We start from the raw sequence: 22,477 nt of genomic DNA, 5'->3' as shown, positions 1-22,477 counted from the left end.
CTTTCTATTGTTTGGCAGATTTCACTGGTGCTAATGTAATTTCACTGTGCCCTTTTCCTCTACAATGGTTTAATGGCACACGACTGTGAAATCAGCACGCTGTGTAAAATATACGTAGGGATGAATACACATACAATTACTCAGGCTGTACAGCAGCAAGCCAGTTGCACAAAATCAAAAAACTGTGGGGCTAGAAAATATTAAAAAACATCAAAAGGAAACAGCCCTGAAGCCCTAACCTCTCCAGAAACACACTCCTCCCACTCTTTTCTTCTCACTTATACCATTTAAACTTCGTTTCTTCTCCTTCTCACCAACGCCACCTTAACATTGAACTCTTCCTGTGGCAGTTCATACCGAATCCATGTAATTAAAGGAAGGCCTTATCTTCCCTAGCAGTGGAACCACAGCTTTACACAGTTCACCCGATGTCAGGGGATGTTATCGACAATCAAAAACAACGCGTTTGACTCATTATTTCAGAGAAGCATTTGTGAAGTGGGAGAATGGAGAATGACTGCAACTAAAGTGGCTTTTGTTTGTTGTCTGCAACACAAATCTCAAGTGCAGAAGGTCTCTTTAAGAGTGTTGTTCATGTGGAGTGAAGTCATGATTCCTTTAATGCCCATTAATTCAGCGTTCCTGCAGCTGTCACAATAATGTGTCAGTTTCCAAGCAGCTACTGGTGAGAGACATGCACACACCAAGCATCTAACAAATTACAGTACTAGGATACATTTGTTTTTGAAGTTGTACCTGAGAATTTCATTTATGTAAATACTCTGAATAATTGAAGTACAACATCATGTAAGCAAGCTACAGTACCAAAAAGACAATTAATATTCATGATGACTTTGGTTTGCAAAAAAGTCTGACAAGCAGTTTAACCTATGCACATTAAAACTGAAACACTAACAGATTAAAATAAAACAGCATGATATCATTAATCACTTTAGCATTTTGCACAGTGGTTGGACCTAGCATTGTAAAAGGGTTCATTTCTGTGGTGTTGACCCTCATGTTAAGCCAGAGACACTTGAGCACCTCATTAGAAGTGAATGGGCCTTGAGGTGGGAGGCAGAGCAGCAATTGAGAGGCTTAGCGGGACTCCACAGGGCTTCCTAACTGCCACTAGAGGGGAGAGGAGTGAGCGTAAGAGAGGCAGAGAGAGACAGCAAAGCCCTCTCTGTCAAGGATGATGGGGAGATGGAGAGTTTTCCTCTCTTTCCTGACAAGCCAAGCAGCAGTTCATTCATGGCAGAGCCTGGGGTGTCTCTGTGTTGGCCCCAGGTCTGATTCTTGGAGCATTTACTGTATAGTATTGAACACTTTTTTCAGTTAACTCTTTAGAGAACAGTTAGTTAAAAGCTAATAGCCAATCAGCAACGTCACCCAAATTTGACCACTGTCAGATGCTTTTCTTTTTTTTTTTATTGGACACAGGTTATTGTGGGCTAGAAAAAAATAAATAAAATGTACTCGCATATTAAAATGAGAATGTGAAAAATAAGGGTATGTGCATGTGTCTCAAGCTGGGACAACATTTATATCAGCCCATGATCTAGTGTAAATATCTAACAGTAATCCTGCATGCAGCACATCAAACACAGAGCTGAGTGATTCTCATAAGCGGCACATTTCTCTTTAATGTGTTTCCAAATTGTCACGTAAAACCCTGTTATAGACTCAGAAACATGATTCCTTTTTTCTAACCTAAACCTGAAACAGCACTAGGACAGCTAACTTTGAAGAACTGCAAAAGTCAAACAAATAAGAAAAACACCTCAGTCTATATGTATTTAGCAATACCAATAAATCTGTGTTCTGTATAAATAATAAGATTGTTGCTCTTCTTGAATGTAAAAAAGAAAAAAGGCATACTTTCTCTCATTTCCCTTCCCTCCACCCTCCACCTCACAGTTTGCCCCACCCATTAACTTTGTTTCTCACATTTTCACTGTTCCACCCTTCTACACTTCCACAGATTCAATTCCCTACAACCTCTCTTCTTTCTGTCCTCTTCATCAACACTCCTCTCTTTGTCTGTCCCTCACTTTGTCTCTCCATCTCTTTCTGTCTCACTCTCTCTGAGACACACACAAACACAAACACACACATGCACAAAGCTCTCATTCTTTCACTTTTGGCTTTTCTTTCAAAACTGAAAGCTTGTGAAGGAAAAACGTTTACCCCCACCCCTTCTCCATGCAGCTGAGAAACTTCACCCCTACCATCTCTCTCTCTCTCTCTCACACACACACACACACACACACACACACACACACACACACACACACACACACAAACAGGGTACAGGGTCAGGGGGTCACAGACTACGCCCTAAAAGCCCACAAGGGGTGGAGAGAAGAAGAGGAGGCGGGAAGGAAATCTGAGATTCTCCATCCCTCCCCAAAAATTTACAGACAACTAAACATGGCTGAGGCAAAATTTTCCCTCTCTTTTCAGTCTGCTCCCTTCATTACTTGTTTTCCTAGCTCACTTTCCCTCCTCTCTCCAATTATATCTGCCACTCCACACTCTTCTTTGCACTATGAATTTCCAAGTTAATCTGTGACAGCATGCTGTACATTTGTCCATCCATCAAAAAACAGTCATAGCTGCAGAACATACTGGTCCTTTCTCCCAGATTTGAGACGAGAAAGATGTGAACAGGAGGTGTGAAATGACCGATTTTCAAACTAAGTGCATGTTGTTTTTGCTGGCAGAAAAGCAAACAAGCAAATAACAGAAACATGTGCAGAACACACACCAACTGCATATCTAACTGTCCAAAGAGAAGTCGCAGATGTTCTTCTCTCCCTCCAAACAAACCACTTCTTTTCTCCTTTTTGAAGCATGAATTCCTGTCTCACACTCACACTCCCCTTCCCTTCTCCCTCTTTCATTCCTCTCACTACATGCATCTCTCCCTTGTCTCTCTCCTCCCTCTTCTTCCTACTCCCACCCCTCCTCCCCTTTTTTTCTTGCTCACTGGGTTTTTTTTTTTTTTTTTTGGCTATCATGGAACTGCCGCTTTCCACGTGTGACTCATTTTTTCGCCAGCCCGAGCCAGACAGGGTAAAAGTCAAATGTTTGTGTCTTCTCTCTGCTGCTCTGACTCTGTGTCCTTCTCAGTAGGTGAAGCAGAATTTCTTCAGGGGGCTCTGTAGGTCTTCATCTTTAAGTAAGGTTGCTCCCTACTGAGACGTGTCAGCAAATGACCTAGTTCCTGGTTCAAGCAAAAACTGTGAGGCTAATTATTCATTCCCTCTGTTTGAGTTTTGCTTCGGAGAGCTAAAACTGACACAAACCCCAAAGGAATAAAGAGAAGGAGTAGGCCCTGATTGGCAACCGTACACCCCCGCCTTTTATATACCAAGGAACTGAGCATGCTTGCAGACATTCACCACCCTAACATCACAGAGAGCAACCCCAAAAACAAGGGAGGATGGAAAAAACAAAGCACAACAAAGCCTGAAAAGAGGAGGAGTAGCGGGAGGTGGGGGGGAGGGAGAGGATGAAGAGAGGGCTGGAAGAGATGAGCATCAGAGAAGGGAATGAATGTCAAGTAAAACTTCTTGCTACAGAAAAAGGGCTTGGGAATCAGTTCAGATCATGGCTATAATTTTTTATTATAATCAGATTAGTAGAAAAAGCACCGTTAACATTTCTCTGTAAGATATGATCAACGTTCACCTGATGCAATAGAAGTTCAAGCCCGATTTGCAATGCTTTGTCCTCACTTTTTTTTTCAGTAATGAGAAACACTTCAATGCAGCATGCACTACAGTCATATCACTGCATCTGTGGAAAAGGCCAGTGGTGATGAATACAAGGATAATCCTCTATAAAAACGTTTCTAGCAAGTTACTGTTCTTAATGGTGAATATTTCCTTTGAAACAACTGCATGAAAAATACCCTCTTGATTCACAGAGGTGTCTTTCACTTTCACTGACTCTTTTATTCACCTCCTGCCTGCTTTATTTTACTCTAATTGACCCATGCGGCCTCTGTCTTGTTAAGCTTTAACGCCTTTTATCCTGTTCCTATTCACCGCTTTATGACTACAAGTCATAACCTTAGAAGACTTTCTAACGAAACCTGTGTGGGAAGAAATTACCACTTTCACCCACATTATCAGGTCAGAAACCCACTTTCCTGTAGGCGCACTGGCACCTGTTCTCTCCGGCAGCGTTATTCAACGTGCATCCTGGGAGGATTGCTTCAGCGTGTTTGCACACCTCTCATCATTTCTGCTGCGCATGCAAGGAGAACTGTAAGCTCTTTTAACACTGCCTGTGACAGCTTCTCCTCTTCTCTGTTTATCTGCCAAAGTATGGTATCATTACAGAGATATCAGTTACAATGACTGGTTAGGTGCGATGGAGACAGAAGAAGAATGAGAAAGAGAAGAAAAGAGAAGGGCCGAGGGGAAAGGACGCTTGTAAAATACAGCTTCACACTAAACTGCCAAATCTTAAAATTTTACATGGATGGACTGGCCCAGTATATTCTTGAAGGTTAAATTTCACAGTACATGGTATATTCACCTGCTTACTGTCATCTTCAAAATGATCAGACAGGTACAGCTCATGGTAAATCACGACGAGCCGGCACTTTAGGACGGCCACTTTGAATTCAGGCTGTGATAATAAGGGAGGTGAAATGGACACTGGTCTCCATTCACTTAACAACTGCAGCTGAAATGCACTTCAGCACATCACTTAATCAACTACTGATTCAAGGAAGCCCACAAGTAAAAGACTGTGGCTGCACTGGACAGAGTATAAGTGTCATAAGGTGAATAGGTGTAAATATTAGTCATTGTATGGGAAGGTTGCTATGAGCTGCACACCTGCTGTAAAACTGCACAAAAGTGGCACATTAAAGAAAAAAATGGGATACAATTCTCATTTCTGTGTGTTGAATATGAAGCTGCACAGAGCAGCTGGTTAGCTTAGCTTAGCATAAAGACTGGAAACAGGAGGGAAAAGCTAGGCTCTGTCCAAAAGTAAGCAAATCCACCTAGCTCATCGAAACCTCACTAAATAACATTATATCCAACAGTAGCAGTATAACCCTGTCAATGCTGATTTTTTTTAACAAACAATTTGATACTGATGTTAAATTTGTCTCTTTTTAAAACTGTAAACGAAACATACTAAATACGACATTTTACATTCGAAAAACTTGATGCTCTGTGGTGGCCAATATTAGCATATGTAACGACACTAATTCTAAATGACCAAAAAATGATTTGGTGATTCTGTACTGCAGTTATTACTTAGTGGCTGATATATACAGCAATAACAATTAATCAGCAATAAGCTAATATCTGCCGACATATAAAACAATACAGATATATCTGTTATAAGCTAATACTGGCCTATACATCGGTCCAGTCAATGCACCAGTTTACACTACATGTAGCATACTGTATCTCAATTTAATGTGCACAAACACCTCAGTCAAAAAGGTTTTCAGGAGGTTATGTGCAGTTCATATTAACATTTGATATAACATTTTTTTTTGTAAAGAAAAAGAATAACAAGTGCAAACATTTTGGCTGATGCCTTGTTCTGTGTGTAGACCCTGTCACAGTCTAAACTCTTTTAAACAGATAAGCGATGCCAGATGCACATAATAAAAACAACTGAAGCATAAACACCTATCTAGTGTTTATGCTTATTTAGTGTTATCTAGACATAAGACTTTCTTGATAAGATACACAAAATACTCAAGTCAAAAGTTCATACTGCTCTTACACAGGGAGAAAAGTGCCCTCAATGAGATGATCGTGCTTTGAGTGTAAAGTGCAAACGTAAAATAACACTAGTTTTTGAACCAGTTTTAAATTGGAAGGAGTCAGGAATATTCCTAAAATAAACAGGACATTATGTATGGACCATTAATAACTGAGCATCCTCCCCAGCAGATCCATAACAGTAATAACCCAATCTAACCTGTATTTCTGAAGCAGGTGGCAAGTGGTGAAGAGGGTTTGTCTCCACAGGCCAGATTATGAGTTCACAGCCAGATGTGGACAGATGGAAGCAGAGGTTAGCCCTCCCCTCCTGTGCTCTAGTACACACACACACACACACACACACACACACACACACACACTCTCACATTTGGCAACAATTTTTTCACAGGACAATTACCTTGCAACCTCTGCCAGCCCACACAGAGGGACACACACTCTTGGCCAATTATGAACACACACAAAAACGATAACAGTCACAGTGGAGCCACACATACATACAAACCTGTCATGGTGTGTACATACACACTCCACTCCCCCTGCCCAGAATATGGCAACCAGCTCTGTTTCTGTACAACACAACATCCAGATCCAGCTTCCTAACACAGAAGACAGATCGACCGAGACTCCCTTCTCACTGTATGCATTTGGCATAGATTTTATTTATTTATTTTTTGCCTTGTTTATACCCAGTGCCTGAAGTCATGTCCAATGCACTCTCTCTCTGTTCTGTTAATTCCATTATCTCAGATTATTTTCTCATAAGCATTGCAGCTATAATCCACTTGTTGGTCACATATCTTTGTTGCACAAGCCAACCACTGAGCTGATAGTGGATGAGCACGACCCAGGTTATTAATTCGTCCCTATCTCACTTTGCTCTCACATTCACTGGTAACTGTGATGATAGCAGAAACAGACAGCAGAATGATGCTGAACTTCATTTTAAAGAAAGATTGTGGCAATATACATTTAAAATCTCCTTTGCAGGTGAGTCTGTTCTACAATTGTAAAGTGATCCATTCAAATGGAGTGTTTAATTACCTCTCTACTGCCTTGTATCCCTGTGCTATTTATTTTGCAGTTTTTAAAATCATTTCAGAATTAAATATGCACATAATTTCTCTGAGACAGTGTGCTTAAGAATCCCATCTCTGGAACAACATTCACCCCCAGCTAGGTTTGAGTCCTGTCACAATCTTTTTCTGCTGGATTTCCCCTACTTTCTATTCCTCTCAGCTTTACTATAGCATCAAGACAGAAAATGAAAACTCAGAGTGGTAGAAGCCTCATTCCTGGTTATAAAACACAGGGATAGACGATAATATTTCATGCATTCATTTGCAGTGGAAACCCTTATACAAGGGTAACAAATATCTTAAATACCTAAAAACATCATCTGGTTGAGATGCGCAAAATAAATATGTGAAACCTCATAAAATTATTCTGATCATACAACACACATCTACACATTAAGTGAATGGACCTCTCAGTGTTCCTCCTGCTCCTGCCTTCACCTTGACCACATGCTGGTTTGGTGGCACACAGGAGCACCGCCCATGGTGTTATCAAAGTCATCAACATTACTTTTCTGTTGTAAACACTAGATACGAACTAGACAACTCCACAGCCACACACTTTTCATAAAATCTATAACCAATCCTATTGTAGCACTGTCTTCTCATTGTGAATTGAGCATATTTGTGGGCTGACAAAACAAAGTGACATTTCCATTTTTGTAATCTACTGTAGCTGATGCTTTTATTCTCGGTCATGTGTGATGAGTGCAACAGTAGAATAATTTGAAATTCATGAAGCACCAACCCACAGAGTAAGGGCTGCAAGGTTCGGTGGCTGCACAGAACATATAACACTTTTTACTGAGTCTTATTTGTAGCAAAGGGCATCTGCAAATGTAATGAAAGCTCAGTTTGAGATTTTCTTTTAATACATAACTGAAATAGAAAATAAAGAGAAGTGTATATTAAATAGAGACTAAAATGTAAAAATGTACTATGGTGGCAAAACATGAAAAAATGACACTAAAAAACAAACTAACCCTATAGAGAAGCCGACTATTAAAACTCCATATTTCACGATTTTTACAACTGAATACGCCTTCAATTTTTATAATATACTGCATGAATCTCCAGAAATCGGATGAGGCAATAGGTAAGGAAAAAGGTTTATTAAGACAAGGCCATTTTGTAAGCAAGTAGACAGAGATATAACTCAGATGTAGGTTTTGAAGTTGTTATGGGGGAGAGGTAATGAGTCATGCTCCTCTAACTCGGGTGGGAAAGTCATTTCTCCACTGGGGAGGAAGGAGACTTCAAGGCCACTGCAGGAAAAGGGATAAAAATTGGACAACCATACCAGGACAGAGAGCACGGACAGGAGTCTAGGTCATGTCACAAAAGTACTTTTTTTGTTTTTAAAGCCAGTATGTTTAGTTGTGCGCATGAAGCAATGTGACAGAAGAAATTTAGGGACACTGAGGACAATACTGACTGTAGCTTCATAGATGAGATATGGATGGAGGTGAAAGAAGAAAGCTGGCAGGGATATGTAGGTGGATATAGTATGATTTGGGAGATGTGGTAGGTTCAGATCATTGATGCGCTGTGAGGCTCCCACAGTAGTTTGTGTACCTAAGTCGCTCTAGTGTTGTCTGTATTGATAGAGAGGTCTCACACAGGGGTTTGCCAAAAGCAAGCGGCACAGTTGTGCCAAGACTGAGCTTTAGGTCGACAGGAAATGTTGGGGTGGAGTAAACCCTGGGGAACCCTTGCAGTCTATCAAGTTATCATTGATTGATTTTGGAAATAAACTAAACAGATGGAGCATTACTAAAGAAAGACTGAACGCAATACAAAAATTATGGGAAATGTAGGGGAAATGACACAGTTACAGAAAATGAAACAATGAAGTTCCCTATAATATAATTTTAGAAGATGTGGAAGTCATTGTATATTTTGGTAATAGACTTTATCAGTGGGTACTCTATTGTTTTATATCATTCATAAAACTAACCAACATGTTTTTCACTAAAAAATACTGATTCTATTTGCCCTTCATAAGGTTCACTTACACTGCCTTTACTCCCTGAAGTAATTAAAAAACATTTTCACTCAGATACTTCATTTAATATTTATGTATTCCATTCCAATTTCCATCATTTTTTATGTTAAACAACACAGATTGCCCCCCAAACAAGAAACTGAAAACTCAAATTCCAACTCCCACAGATCCCACACGACACCCTCATGCATCACAGATTATACCTCGTAAACTGGCACTTCCTACTGTGGCATTTTTGGTACTTTCCAAAACTACCAGATGGTTTGTGGCTACATGATTTGATGATATCATCAGCTCTGCTCCTTATTTCAAATTATACTGTGCTATGTGATCTAGTAGTAAAAATTTTTACTGCTGTGTCTTTGATAGAACAGATCATCTACAAATTACGAATGAATGTATTTGTTGTCGTCTTCTCTGTTTGTCTACAACCCAATATTTTTATTTTCAAAACTGAGAAATCTACCTCTACTTTTTTTAGGATAAGTGGGCTGCATTTAGTCTTACTGAGCCCGGCTCTGTTCAGCGTTATGTGGCTGCTGACTGTGTGTCTGTATGCAGCCATCTCTGACTAAAGCCTTGTTTACACCGAAGTCAGACACATTTTTAGTCATTTGTCTCTCAAAACAGAAATATCTTAATTTTAAACCAGCATTGCTGGCTACAGCTATAGCTCTCTACAGGTTCATGCTCCATCACCCTCACACACACACACACACACACACACACACACACACACACACACACACACACACACACACACACACACACACACACACACACACACACACACACACACACACACACACACACACACACACACACACACACACACACACCACGGACCTGACGTATTTGTTTACACTTAATTTCACATTTATATGTATTATTTAAAAACTCCCGACAAGCCTTTAATTGTCTTTGATTTAACTGGTCTTCTTTCTCAGTAGGTATTTTGACACTGACAGTGCAAGAACTCTTCTATAAGGCTCGCTGGGACGCTTCAGTGGAACAGAGTGATTATTCACTTTATGGATAACATCCAACAAGTCCTCCAACCTAATTCTAATCAACCAAATAGGTCGCTTCTAGTGTCTCCTGAAATAGCACCCCTATGGCGGCAAGCGTATAGTGGAGCAAAGTGATGATTACAGTAATAAACACAGTTTATGTGTTTTATGAAATGCTCATAGCTTGGTTAGGGTTGCAGTTTTAAAATGACTACTTTGTTTAAGGTTAAAGGATCTTTGTTGTCATAGTTACAATAATAAATGCACAGCTAGGGTTATGAAATGATAATGGATAAGAAAACAAAAATCCATCCAGTCCCTATGCAGACTTTGCCTCTCTGTGTACTACATCATCTGACTTCCTGCTGTGCTCCTTTCATATTTACTATGGCTGCGAAAGGTCACCTAACAATAAAACTTAACTATGCGTCGTAACAATCTGCTTGCACAGATGAGCTATAGAGTTGCTGTTTTTTTTTCAGAGGACAGTCTTGTTACACCTGTGCTTTGTTTGCTCTGACAAGATAAAATGTCTGCCTCAGAAAGGCCTACACGCCTCAACAAACCAGTAAATTATTTTCCTTTTTCTTGTGTCAACATTGTCACAGAAATGCAATATATGAGACTTTCAGTAAATCTGATGTGATACAGTCATTAACTGAATCAAGGCTAAGTCATAATGTAGTTATCATGTTGGTAGGTGCAGTGACACTAGACTCACACTCACAATATAACTTAATATAAATTCTTAATGGTTAATTATAAAACGTGAACACATTTAACTCTATAACATTGCCTTTAATCTGTTGATGATGTTTAACTGATTAAAATTGAGACTTTTGCAGTTATGATGCTTTTTAATATCAAGTTCAATGTGTTATTTAAACACTAATTGATTCCTTTTTCAGCTCATTCAACAATTCTACTTTAACAAATGTGACAACATATTCATCCTTGTGTTAAACTCTCAGCATCACCTGGTCCCACAACCACAGACAGGGAAGTGTGTGTGTCCATGCTGTGATGACACTGCACTATAAAGCCTTTGTGTGCCTTCTGTATGTATGTAAATCTGCTGAATGTGACGCTTCTGTTGGATGATCACAAGGTCCAGATTGTGTTCAATCACAACTTAACCAGTACTATATGTGCGTATGTACTTTGTGTTTGCATTCATATTTATGACTCATGTCCAAAATATGTCAGTTTCTCTCTGGCTGTGATACCAACATGCTGATGATTCAGCCCGCTCAACACATTAAACCTGGGTCCTTGCAAACTTTACTGAACCCGCACTCTGCTTTAATATGCTGTATACATTACAGGCCAGTGCCATCTGATTTTAAGAAAGCAAGCCGCCATGTGTTGAACATGGTGTTTAAACACTTGTCATTGGACCAAAGACAACATCAGAGAGAGCTCAAGTACAGTGAGAGAGGAGCAGAGAGGTAACACTAGATCATGCTGCTCATGCTGCTGGCATCCCCTCAAAGGCATGATTTATTTAGGCTTAACCTCTAGTGCAAAGATTCATCACCTTCAAACAACATCAATGCATTCAACAGTTCTACACTCGAATCACGCGGTACGACTCGTGGCTAGATTTGGTTTGCACTGTTTTTCCTTTTCTTGTAAAAACCTTTGTGAACATTATGTGAAAACAAATTCATTTAGGGAAGTCAAATACATCCTGAACAACATCCTCTTCTTAACCATTACAAAAAATCATCACCCATTCACTGCTCTGCTTGCAGACAACACTGTGAGCTGTCTAACCAGCTGATTTAAAACAGCAATCCACACCGGTTTAATGTGATATGATTAAAAAAAAATAATGAACCGGCTGATTATTCAATCTAACGGTGCCTGACAAGACAACAGCTTTAACTGTTCAGTCAAACGTGTGAAACAGCCCTTCTGAATGGATGAGTCGCTCTGATGTAAGAACAAAAACACAGCTATTTGTTTTATGTGCTGTACTAGATTCTTGGTATATCACACCCACAACTCTTTCACTTGATCAACACAACAATAAAAAAGCAGCAGATACAACTTGTAACATATTTCTTACTGTGGACTGTGACTGTATCCAGTTTTTGTGAAACGTCCACTTAACTTCTCTTATGGTAGATCTACTGCTGTTGCTGTATTTAAGGGAATTTATGAACATAAATGTTGGAAATGTTTTATTTATTACTGTAGTTCTACTGATTTATTTTCACACATACAGTAAAACTGTAAGAAAAAGATTCATGACACCATTTGTTCCAGTATTTCTCCAGTATAGCATGTCTACTGTTATACTGTATGTAGTGTCTAAGGGTAACTCTTGGTGAAATGTCACAACTTCAGAAAGCAATTCAAACATCATGCACCACAGCAATATTTAATGCCATGACCAGGTCAGCAGGAGAACAAGGGGGGTCAAGGAACAGACAGAGGGAGGAGCTGAAGGAGAAATCAAAGGAAGGAACAGACTAACACAAGTGAGAGACAAGAGAGGAAGAAGTCAAGGCGACATGAGAGTGAGAGAACTGCAGGGGCGAGAAAGCTAACACGTATAAACATCCCCACAGTGAACAGAAATTACAGCTAGGTAAAATACTGATATTCCCTGTGTTATGACTGATTCTAATTTGGAGGAAATCAAGCTTCACTTAATTAATAATTATAAACTCCTCACATCCCCAGTGCTATTTTAATGCTTAATAGGAGTTATACAGTGAGACCTCTGAGATTTTGCAGGAGAAGTAAAGAATTCTTATTATCATAACTGTATGCAGAATATGTGTATGTGAGTGAGTGAGTGAGTGAGTGAGTGAGTGAGTGAGTGAGTGAGTGAGTGAGTATCTGTACATCTGTTGTCCTCCAGAGTCCTCCCACACTAACACGGGCTCTCCATAACTGGCCACTGTGGTGTTAATACTGGTGCCACAAGACCTACAACAACTAGCCTAGGCTTCAAAAACTGGACTAAATAATCATTTTCTTAAACTCAGATAAACTATCCTGGTCTGGTCTGATAGTCCACTCTGCTGCCACATTGTACAATGTAAGACAAACAGCTGTAAGCAAAATTAAAACCTGCAACAGGCACCTGTGGTACAGTAATAGATCACGTAATTAGTTGTAGTTTGAAAATTGTTTGGTCATTTTCAAGCGGAAATATCAAAAGAGTTGATAATCCCACTCTTTCAAATGTATACATGTATTTTTTGGACGTTTGGTAAAACAAAGACGTTAGGCTCAAGGAGACTGTAATGGACATGTTTCTGATTTCTGAAAATTTTAAAGATATACAATTCATAATCAATTACTTGATTATGAGAGTGATCATTAGTTGCAGCCCTGAGATACATAAAGAGATAGCAGAAGTGTCAAAGACAATTATTTCTGTAAAAATCTACACAAAAATACTGACTTGACTTTGATTAACCAGCTGTTTTTCACATTGAGACAAGTAACTAATTATTAGTTATTAGCCGAGTACAGTTCCACAGTGTGTATTGATATTTGGACAAACAGTGATGCAATATTTTGATTAGTGACACAATTGCAATCTTAAATAATCAAGAATGTAGTTAAAAAGACATGATTATTCTTCATGTTATCAGACCTCAGTGTGCTACTCACAGAGTCCATACTGATGCTTTGGGCTACCATTACCAGCTTGCAAATAGGTGCAGTAATGCTACAATTTCACACTGCTACATACTTGTTATACTGTATGGCTTCAGGTCATTTCTGCTCTGAATGCCACAACACTGACTCTGTGTTTTTGTGATCACTATCACCCTCCATTGTTATTATAAGATCAGTGTGTACCACAAGCAAAAATCATCAATTGCAGTTTAGGGAAGCAATGAAAAAAAAAAAGTTATCTTAGCCCATTTTAGTGATGCAAACATCACTCAATTCAACTGTAAAGTGTGTCTTTAGCTATTACACATTTGAGTAAGAGAGAACATCTGTCAAAGATCTACTGCAGTGCCTGAAAGATATTTTCACATCAAGTCAGCTTTAATAGCTAAGTGAGGACTGACCTTCTCACTATCACTTCAACCTCTCCATCTAATATTCCATCTTTTTTTTTCCTTCCTGACCGTTGTTCTGCTAAACCAAACCCAATATAATCCTTCTCCTGCTTCCTCCTCTCCCTGTTTTCCTGAGGCTTAGTCGATATGTTAGACTTCTACACACATGCGCAGCGAGATAATGCAAATGTTTCTATAAATAGAGACAATTCTGTTGACAGTAGCACTCTTTCAAGTGATATCTTGGTGTAATTTTCACCAACACTCACAACCATTGCTGCGTGCTTCATCACAGTGCTAGTCCTGAAACAGCATATAAACACTTGAGTTGCAAAGCAAACAGATTTCAGATATGTGCTATATGAGGCTCAAATATAGACCTGCTCCACATAAAACAGATCAATCTGCCCTATACAGCTTAAACTAACACCTTAAATCTGCAGCAGACTAAACAGCTTGAATCTACATAATACTGAAACTGGCTATACTTCACACAATACATCTCATGTATTACACACACAGGCATTATGCTTCACTGTAAAACTACTCAAAATCATTCTGTAACACACAACATGTATTTTACTACTTCTCATTCAGTGTTACATGAAATAAAACTGCAAGACAAGACGACTGTATTCCAGGTAATCATTCTACAGTCTATATAATCCAATGCAACATAATAAAAAGCAACCGTAAAATTATACAGGCTGTACAAGCCTCTAACCTAAACTTTCAGTGCTTAAACGGAAACTGAAGCGAAGACCGATGGAATGGAAAATTTGTTGGGATGGACAGAACAGAGAAGCCCCACTCATCCTTTATTGCTTTCATTTATCTTTCTCACCTTCTAGCTCATGGTGAATGATGTCAGAAAGATTTGGCTCTTCACCCCACCAGAAGATCCACAGCTCCTTGGCACCAGGTTTGATTTTGCGTCTCCATACGCACAGCAGGTTGGCCTGCACACAGCGCATGAAGCTGCGCAGAACCGGGTCGTCCTGGGCAGGGGCCGAGATCACGGGCCCGTACTCCCCACCATTGCGGAAGCTGTAGCAACGCCATTTAATGCCTGTCAGGTCCGCCTAGGAGAGAGGAGAATCATTATTAAAACACTGCAGCTTTAACCAGCCCATTAAACATTAGAAAATTAATTATACATTATTGTTATTATGTGCAGTGACTAATATAGTCATTTCACTGTCTTCATTTCAAATACAGCTAAAAAACAATTAACTGATTCACTGATAAATCAAACAACAGAAGATTTACAATCATTTTGATAATCTCTTAATCATTTGAGTCATTTTTCAAGCAAAGACACCAATTTTTTTTTTTTTATTGTTCAACTTTCTCCGATGTGAGGATTTTCTTCTTTTCTCAACTCTGTATCATTGTAAACTGAATATCTTTGGGACAAGTCTTCATCCTGAATGCTAGAATTTGTCTCTATTTTATCATATTTTATAGACAAAACAATTTATCAATATTTGAAAACAAAACAAGTGTTTTTCAAGAAGCATGTTGTAAGCATTTTAACAAACCACTTATTTGATATTTCCTGTTCCTATTCTGTTAAATGTTAAGGACATGGATCTAATATACAGTATACTGTATTTCACATACAAGTGAAATTAAAGAACCATTACACATAAAATCCATAATATCATTGCATTGTTAGTACAGCGTTATGTCATAAGGCACTGTACTACAGCAAACATACTGTAGATATTGTGTTTCACATGAAAGCAAGCAGCACACAATACTGATTCGATCAATAACTGCACCAGTGCTGTCTAATTATATTTTCACCAGCTTCCTCTTTACACAGCTATGATTCTTGTGTAAATGTATAAGTACATTTAATGTCTCCCTGTTGTGTTGTTATAACCTTATTTGAGTGACACCCTCACTCGCTGCTGCTGTAAAGACACAATAAAGTGTGTGTAACTCTTGTAAAGAGAAGCGGTGGAGAGTGACACCAAGACATAAAGGATGGCCTTGAATGAAATAGACTGAATAAACCGCTATGGGAGAGACAGAAGTGGAATATAAAGGGAACTACAAAGAGTGAGCGAGACACGGGAAGAGAAAATGGTGTCAGGGTCAATGGTTGGAGCCTGGCCCAGCAACTGACAACTCCTCCATTTAATCTAAAGGCATGATAGGTGTTTACATTGTCTATTGCAGACTTGGGCGCAGAGGCTCTGTGCTGTGGTCCATTTACTAATGAGCCAGAAAAAGAGGCAGACATCTCCTTCTGTCCAGAGCAAACATGCAGGTTATTTAAATTTTTGTAAATGAACATGCATATGTAAAAAAGGCAAAAACAAAAACATAAAACCATCAGTGACCGTGTGATGCTCAATGTGCGCTTTAGACATTTGTTTTGTTAGTTTGTGTCCCTATGTACAAATGAGTCGAGCGCACAAAGGCATTGTTGAACAGGACAGAGATTTGGCAGGCAGGAGGGGAAGTCTCTCAGTGTGCCGCACTGTCCTCCTCTCCTGTGTTCACCCAGCTGTGAGGCTCATGTCTGGCACTCTGGCCCAGGCACCAAGCCATCAAAAAGCAGCTGGGAGAAGAGAAAATACTGACCCAGAGATACAGAAATGAGCTGCTCACAGAAAATTAAAGCATGCAGTGTCTTTGAGTAGATGAAGACAAAAGGGTTCAACAGCTTTGATGGACAAGAGAGGGACCACGAAAGTTGTGCTGTGTGTATACTGAAGTGTAGCAGGTATGTGTGAACTACAGATCAAGCTAATAAAATGCATCTAAAGAAGTCTGTATGACCAACATACTGTATATACTCCACTGCATCTTATCTCAGCGAGTGCACATTGAGGTATGCACATGACCCCCAGGAACATCCTGACTGCAGAATGCGCCCATAATTACAAGCTTGTCTGTAATGACAGTGTGTGTAATGGGAGATATAAACATTGGCGCTGTGATAAGCCAAGCCCTAAAATTAGCCATGACAAGGTCAAGGATGCTGTTTCTCCCAAAGCAAAGAGGAAGACATCTGCTTGCACTGCCTCATCACTCCCAGTCAATGTCAAAAGTTCTTCCACTGTTTGACACAGCTGTCTGCTGTTACTGAATCAGGAGCGGAGAGGAGGAGACGAGGACAAGTAAAAATGTCAGAAAATATATTCACAATAAAAGCAAACCAGTTGTTTGTTTTAGAAGGCAACACATGCTCTGTGATGGATCCACTGATAGAGATCCCACCCAGATATGTTTTAAGGCATAATACTAACACTTTGCCCAGAATAATCATTTGTGCCTGACCTGGATTTTACACAAGCACACACACAAATAAAAACTTTTAAAGAAACTGTCAGCAAATCTACAGTGACACCAGCAGCTCCATGAGGCTGTACCTAGGCACACCAGTGCTTTGAGCCAAGTGCTCATGTCATGCCATGCTGACAATAACGCAAACATGCTGACACTGAGCAGTTATAGTGTGTTAGCATGTTAAATGTGTTTGCATGCTAATATTTCTGAATTAGCACTGAACACAAAGTGCAGCTGAGGCAGACAGAAAGGTCATTAGTTTTACAGATATTTAGTCATAAATTATTGGACAAGTTAAATTTTTGACCTTATGATTGCCATTGTTGAGATGGCTTATCCTTTCAGTGGACCATGTACCATATATGTCTACAAAATTTGATGAGAGATGTAATCTGGTGGATTGACCGAATAATCCACATTGCAATCCATACGTTCATGCAGATGGGCTAAGAAATACACTTTCTCCCTCAATGAAAATGCAAAAATCTCTGTTTATCTCAGCTCTGGTGAACCACTGCACTAAATGGTCAGTATGTACACTACATCTTTCCCCGAGCCCAAACACAGGTGCTGAGTTTTTTGATCATGTGTAAAGAAATAACACCGCGATGAGCCCCTGTGGAGGATTAACTGTGGCACAGTTACAAGAAGAGGAACAGTGCCACAGTCACATGCTTGCAGGCAGACCCGAGCACATGCCTGCGCACACACACACACACACCACGCACAGCAGCTGTGATGATGTGCAGACCAGAAATGCTCTAAAATACTGACATGCATCAGGAGGCAGACATATTTTCCAGCTGATGTCCAGTTATTTTTCAGAAATGGCAGCTAAGATCTGCCTGTCTGTCAGTGTGTATTTTACTGGCTGTTTCTGTCCTGTAGGTTTACATCCACCCACATTTACAGTATGCGCATGTGTGCAGGCCTGGATGTCGCTGAGGACTACACTCTTACTCATTGTGCCCTAGATCACTTTCTCAGCACACTTCACCCTCGCTATCAGCCCTCTGAAGTCACAGAATTACCAGTGCTAACAAATTTCATTTCTCATATTCATACGAAGACGTTCTCACTTGTAACACATAAAAGAAAGCAAAGAAACCCTGTCAAGCATGCTGAGCTATTATCTCTGCAGCTCTGGTGACAAATCAGTGTTGTGAATAAAATCTTGTCACTCCTGTGAATAAAAGCAACCTTTAATTATTTTAGCTATAATTCTATCACTGTTAACATTAAAAGAATGGGTTGGGCTGCTGAAATGTGCTGAAGTGCAGACTGTTCAACTTAGATTATACAGACAGAATAGATTATGGTGCCAGTGTAAAATTATACCATGCTTTGGCTGTATATGTAGTATTTAAGGTGGTAAATAAGGCATGAGGGGAAAATCCAAAACCATTTTAAAATGAAGAGGCTTATTAAAACTGGGATTTCACGTCCACTGATCTCGTGAAAATTTACTTGAAAGAAATGGTCTGATTCTGATAAACCGATTCTGATTCTGATGTTCTTCTGTGGCATCAGTGGTGATGATGAGGCCGTGTTTGGTGGGACAAATGTATATTTTTGAAGACAGCATTCAAGGAGCAGTGCAAATACCTATCCAAAGAGTTCAAAAGAGCAAGTCAACGATTATTCTGGGTACCAGTCTCCGTCTCTTTTTAAAGACTATCACAGGGGTAAAAAGGCAAAGAGGTCAAGGAAAAAAAAGACGATGGATTCTGTTTCACTGTCAATAAAGCTGGCACTCCTCCAAGCCCCTTGTACTGTAGGTTGGCTGCTTCCATTTCTGATTGAGTGCAGGACCAAAAACAAGAGCTTTTCCTTCCATTGCTAACACAGACCAAAGCTTTGACCTTACTCTCACCTCTATTATCTTTCTCGTCTCCACTCTCCCTCTCATCACTCTCTCACTGTCATGGATGCCTACTGAATACACCAGGAGTATCTTACACTCTCACTCCTGCTTATTTAAATTTTTCTCTTAATGTTTTTCTTTTTTGGTCTAGTAAACAGAAAAGACGACAGTACATTTCCAGAATATTTTTGTGTTGTCAAAAATCGCACTCTGTTTCTGTCTCTGTTTTGACATCACAGTGTTGAAGAGAACTTGTAATATGGACTTAGAGGCATTATTCATTAATTGCAAACAATTCTATTTAGCCAGGGAATTTTCCTTGTTTAGATTTTACATGCATTTATATTTTTGAAAATTGGTTATAAATAGGAACTTAAACTTAAAACTGTAGAGTTAAAATAGTTTCCTGAACATATGGTGAAGTGATATAAGCCCAGGCTTGGAAACCAAAATCTGCATCCTAACCAAAGGTCAACAGTGCACCAGAGACGTGCTTGTAATCAAAAGAAAATGTAGAAGTCAGACATCTTTAATCACTAGCATAAACTGCTCAAACTGCAAGCAGAGGATACAGTTTAAGCAATGTGACTCAAACAGAAAAGAGGATCCCACTTCCAGAGATTGACACATATAAGCCATATATAATCCATACAGTTTAAAGCCAATGAGCTTTCTAATGCAAAGGAAAACCCCCATAACTTAGACACGGTAGCAGAGCTGAGCGGAAAACACACTTCACATGCACTCTGCAGGAATGTGTCTGCAGACTGAAAATGTTTTTGCTCCTTCTGTTCTTTCTCAAAAACATGCAAGACATTTTGACAGGGTCTCTTGAATGTCTTATGTTTATGTCCATCTAGGAAAACACACACACACACACACACACACACACACACACTTCTTGCAACTGCTTGAGACAGAGGAAGACATATTGACAATGTATTCAAACATGCAAACCCTGTTAACACAAGCATCCGTGATGCTAACTTAAAGAGCAGTCATTAAAATGCATGCATTTACCGAAGAAATTAAGAAAAACAATATTTATCCTAGTTATATGCAGCGTTTCCATCATATAACTGCAGCTTCTTTATTCGCAAGTGAATAGGTGCCTGTGCTCTATCAAAGCTGACAGAGAGCATCATCTAAAAGAGATGTCTCTTCTTTAGGAATCTCACAACAGCATAAGAGCCTCAGAGCCTGATAGTCTGACAAAGAAGGCACTTTAGGCAATTGAGAGACAGCTTGTATCAGCAGTTTTACCTACTCTGGCACAAGTGAAACACTTATTCTGTCATAGTGGCATAGCTTTCTCATCAATGCCAAATCTATTTAGACACTTGACAAGCTGCCAATATTTGGGGTCTGTTCAGATCTCTTGTGATGCCTGTGGCTCTTTAGATAAGACTCGATGTCTTTATCAGACATATGCAACCCTATCTAGTTCTCTTTGATTCAATGTCACAGAACAGAGGATATTTAATTATTTCTAACAGGCACTGCAAGAGAACTGACTCAATACAACTTTTGCCATTTCAGCAGAACACACTCAAGTTTACAAGGCAATATATTCATGAAAATCCAAAGCTCATTTTTGATACTATTTATGGTGAGCGTTTTTAACAATAGCCATTTAATGTATTCTGTATAAGCCACTCTACAGAGTGATTTTCATTCTTCGCCGCAGAGCGCACCATTCCCACCTACTTAAACACAGGAATCATCGCACGTAGAGTATGTAATCCCAGCAATGTTTGTAATTTTATCTCACTGATATCAGCCTCACTGTTTACTGTTCGCTCTCTCATAGCTGTATCAGAGCTAGTTCACATTAAAAGCATTCAACTGGCACAACACGAGTTGCTCATATTGTGAAATCACAGGAAATTAAATGTATTTGTCACTGAGGTTAGTGCTGATCATAATCACTCCTCCGAAATTTGTTTACAAAATGTGAAAACTGTCATTTTGGGCATTTTTCTGACAGCAGATCAATTTTATTTATCCAATTAACTTCTTTTATCATGCTTTGCTGGTGTGTCGAAAACTGCTTACATCAAATCAGATCAGAGTTGCTCATGGCTTAAAAGGACAAGCCAAAATACTACCTGAGCTCTTCATCAAAATGATGTGTTTGTTTGGCTGCACTTTAAACAGATGCACTAATGGGCTCCTGTTCAAAAGTATTTGTTCTAGTATTATACTCCACACCGCACCACAGTGTCGCCAAATAAAACAGGACTAAAATCTTAAGGATTACAGAAATTGCCCTCAATGCATCAGAGATGCTGTGAAGCTAAAGCAGTTTAATGAAAAATCTAGTGTGAAAAATCATGGACAAAAACGATTGTGGCTGTGCTACTAAGTCGCCAGTTAGAACGAGTGGCAGAAATCAGAACAGGCAACAACTCCCCCTTCATCAATTAACCCACTGAAATCAAATTAACCCACAAGGAGTAGCACTCCCCTCTGGCATTTTACATCACAAATGAGCGATGCGCATTACTGCACTTGTGAGGGAGTGAGAGTGACACAAAAGCACCAAACAGGTGTAGAAGAAGGCCTCTGGGGCTGCAGACACTAAACAGATGCTTTTCCTCTGCCTTATGTCGGCACCTTTACAAGTCCCTACAAAACAAGGGACCGTCATTTGATCTGTGTTCTGCTGGAGCATCTAGCTCTGGGGAGGTGAGCAAGCCAAGCGACCTAATTAGAGCAGAGAGAGTCCCCAGGGCTGAGTGATGGATAGACCTGCCAATCACACTGCAGAAAGCCTCCATCAAGCTATAACTTCTCACCTGACACAAAGAGAGGCGGAAGACAGGAGGCGACAGCAGTAGAAGACCAATAAGGAGAGTGAGACATTGTGTACAGTGGCACTGCCCGAGCTAGGAGGGCTGACAAGATCTCCAGCCATCTGGCAAATAAAACATCACAAAGCTGCAGTGTCAGGCTGCTAATAAAGCATTAAAGGACAGGCTAGGTTCAAGGCCCTCCTTGAACCGCCACCCTATTGTGGTGGAGGGGTTTGAGTACCCGAGTGATCCTATGTTGTCGGGGGCTATATGTCCCTGGTAGGGTCTCCCAAGGCAAACAGGTCCTGGGTGACGGGTCAGACTAAGAGCAGTTCAAAAGCCCTTTATGAATAGATTAAAATCAAGGACCGTGACGTCGCCCGGCATGGCGCAGCCGGGGCCCCACCTGGAGCCAGGCCCGGGGTTGGGGCTCGAATGCGGCTTAGCCCGAATGAGCGGCGTGGGGACATCCTCCCGTGGGCCCCCCACCTGCAGGAGGATTTGTAAGGGGCTGGTGCACAGTGGATTGGGCAGTAGTCAACGAAAAGGGGCCCGATGACCCGATCTCTGGACACGGAGACTAGCCCTGGGGACATGGAATGTCACCTCGCTGGTGGGAAAGGAG

At 40.1% G+C, this 22,477-nt stretch overlaps 1 protein-coding gene across 1 annotated transcript in view; it reads right to left on the bottom strand.

Annotated features, from left to right (window-relative positions):
* LOC109960646 (mediator complex subunit 13L) overlaps nucleotides 1-22,477 on the bottom strand; it is a 76,064-nt gene that overhangs the window by 42,519 nt on the left and 11,068 nt on the right. Inside the window, exon 2 of the mRNA XM_020600895.1 lies at nucleotides 14,735-14,972. Within this exon, the coding sequence (XP_020456551.1) occupies nucleotides 14,735-14,972 (238 nt within the window). The remainder of the gene's footprint in view (nucleotides 1-14,734; nucleotides 14,973-22,477) is intronic.

Source organism: Monopterus albus, unplaced genomic scaffold (assembly GCF_001952655.1).
Source record: "Monopterus albus unplaced genomic scaffold, M_albus_1.0 scaffold49.1, whole genome shotgun sequence".
NCBI classification, from domain to species: domain Eukaryota; kingdom Metazoa; phylum Chordata; class Actinopteri; order Synbranchiformes; family Synbranchidae; genus Monopterus; species Monopterus albus.
The sequence above is the reverse complement of the archived record's forward strand: the minus strand, read 5'-3'. Positions and strand labels throughout refer to the sequence as shown.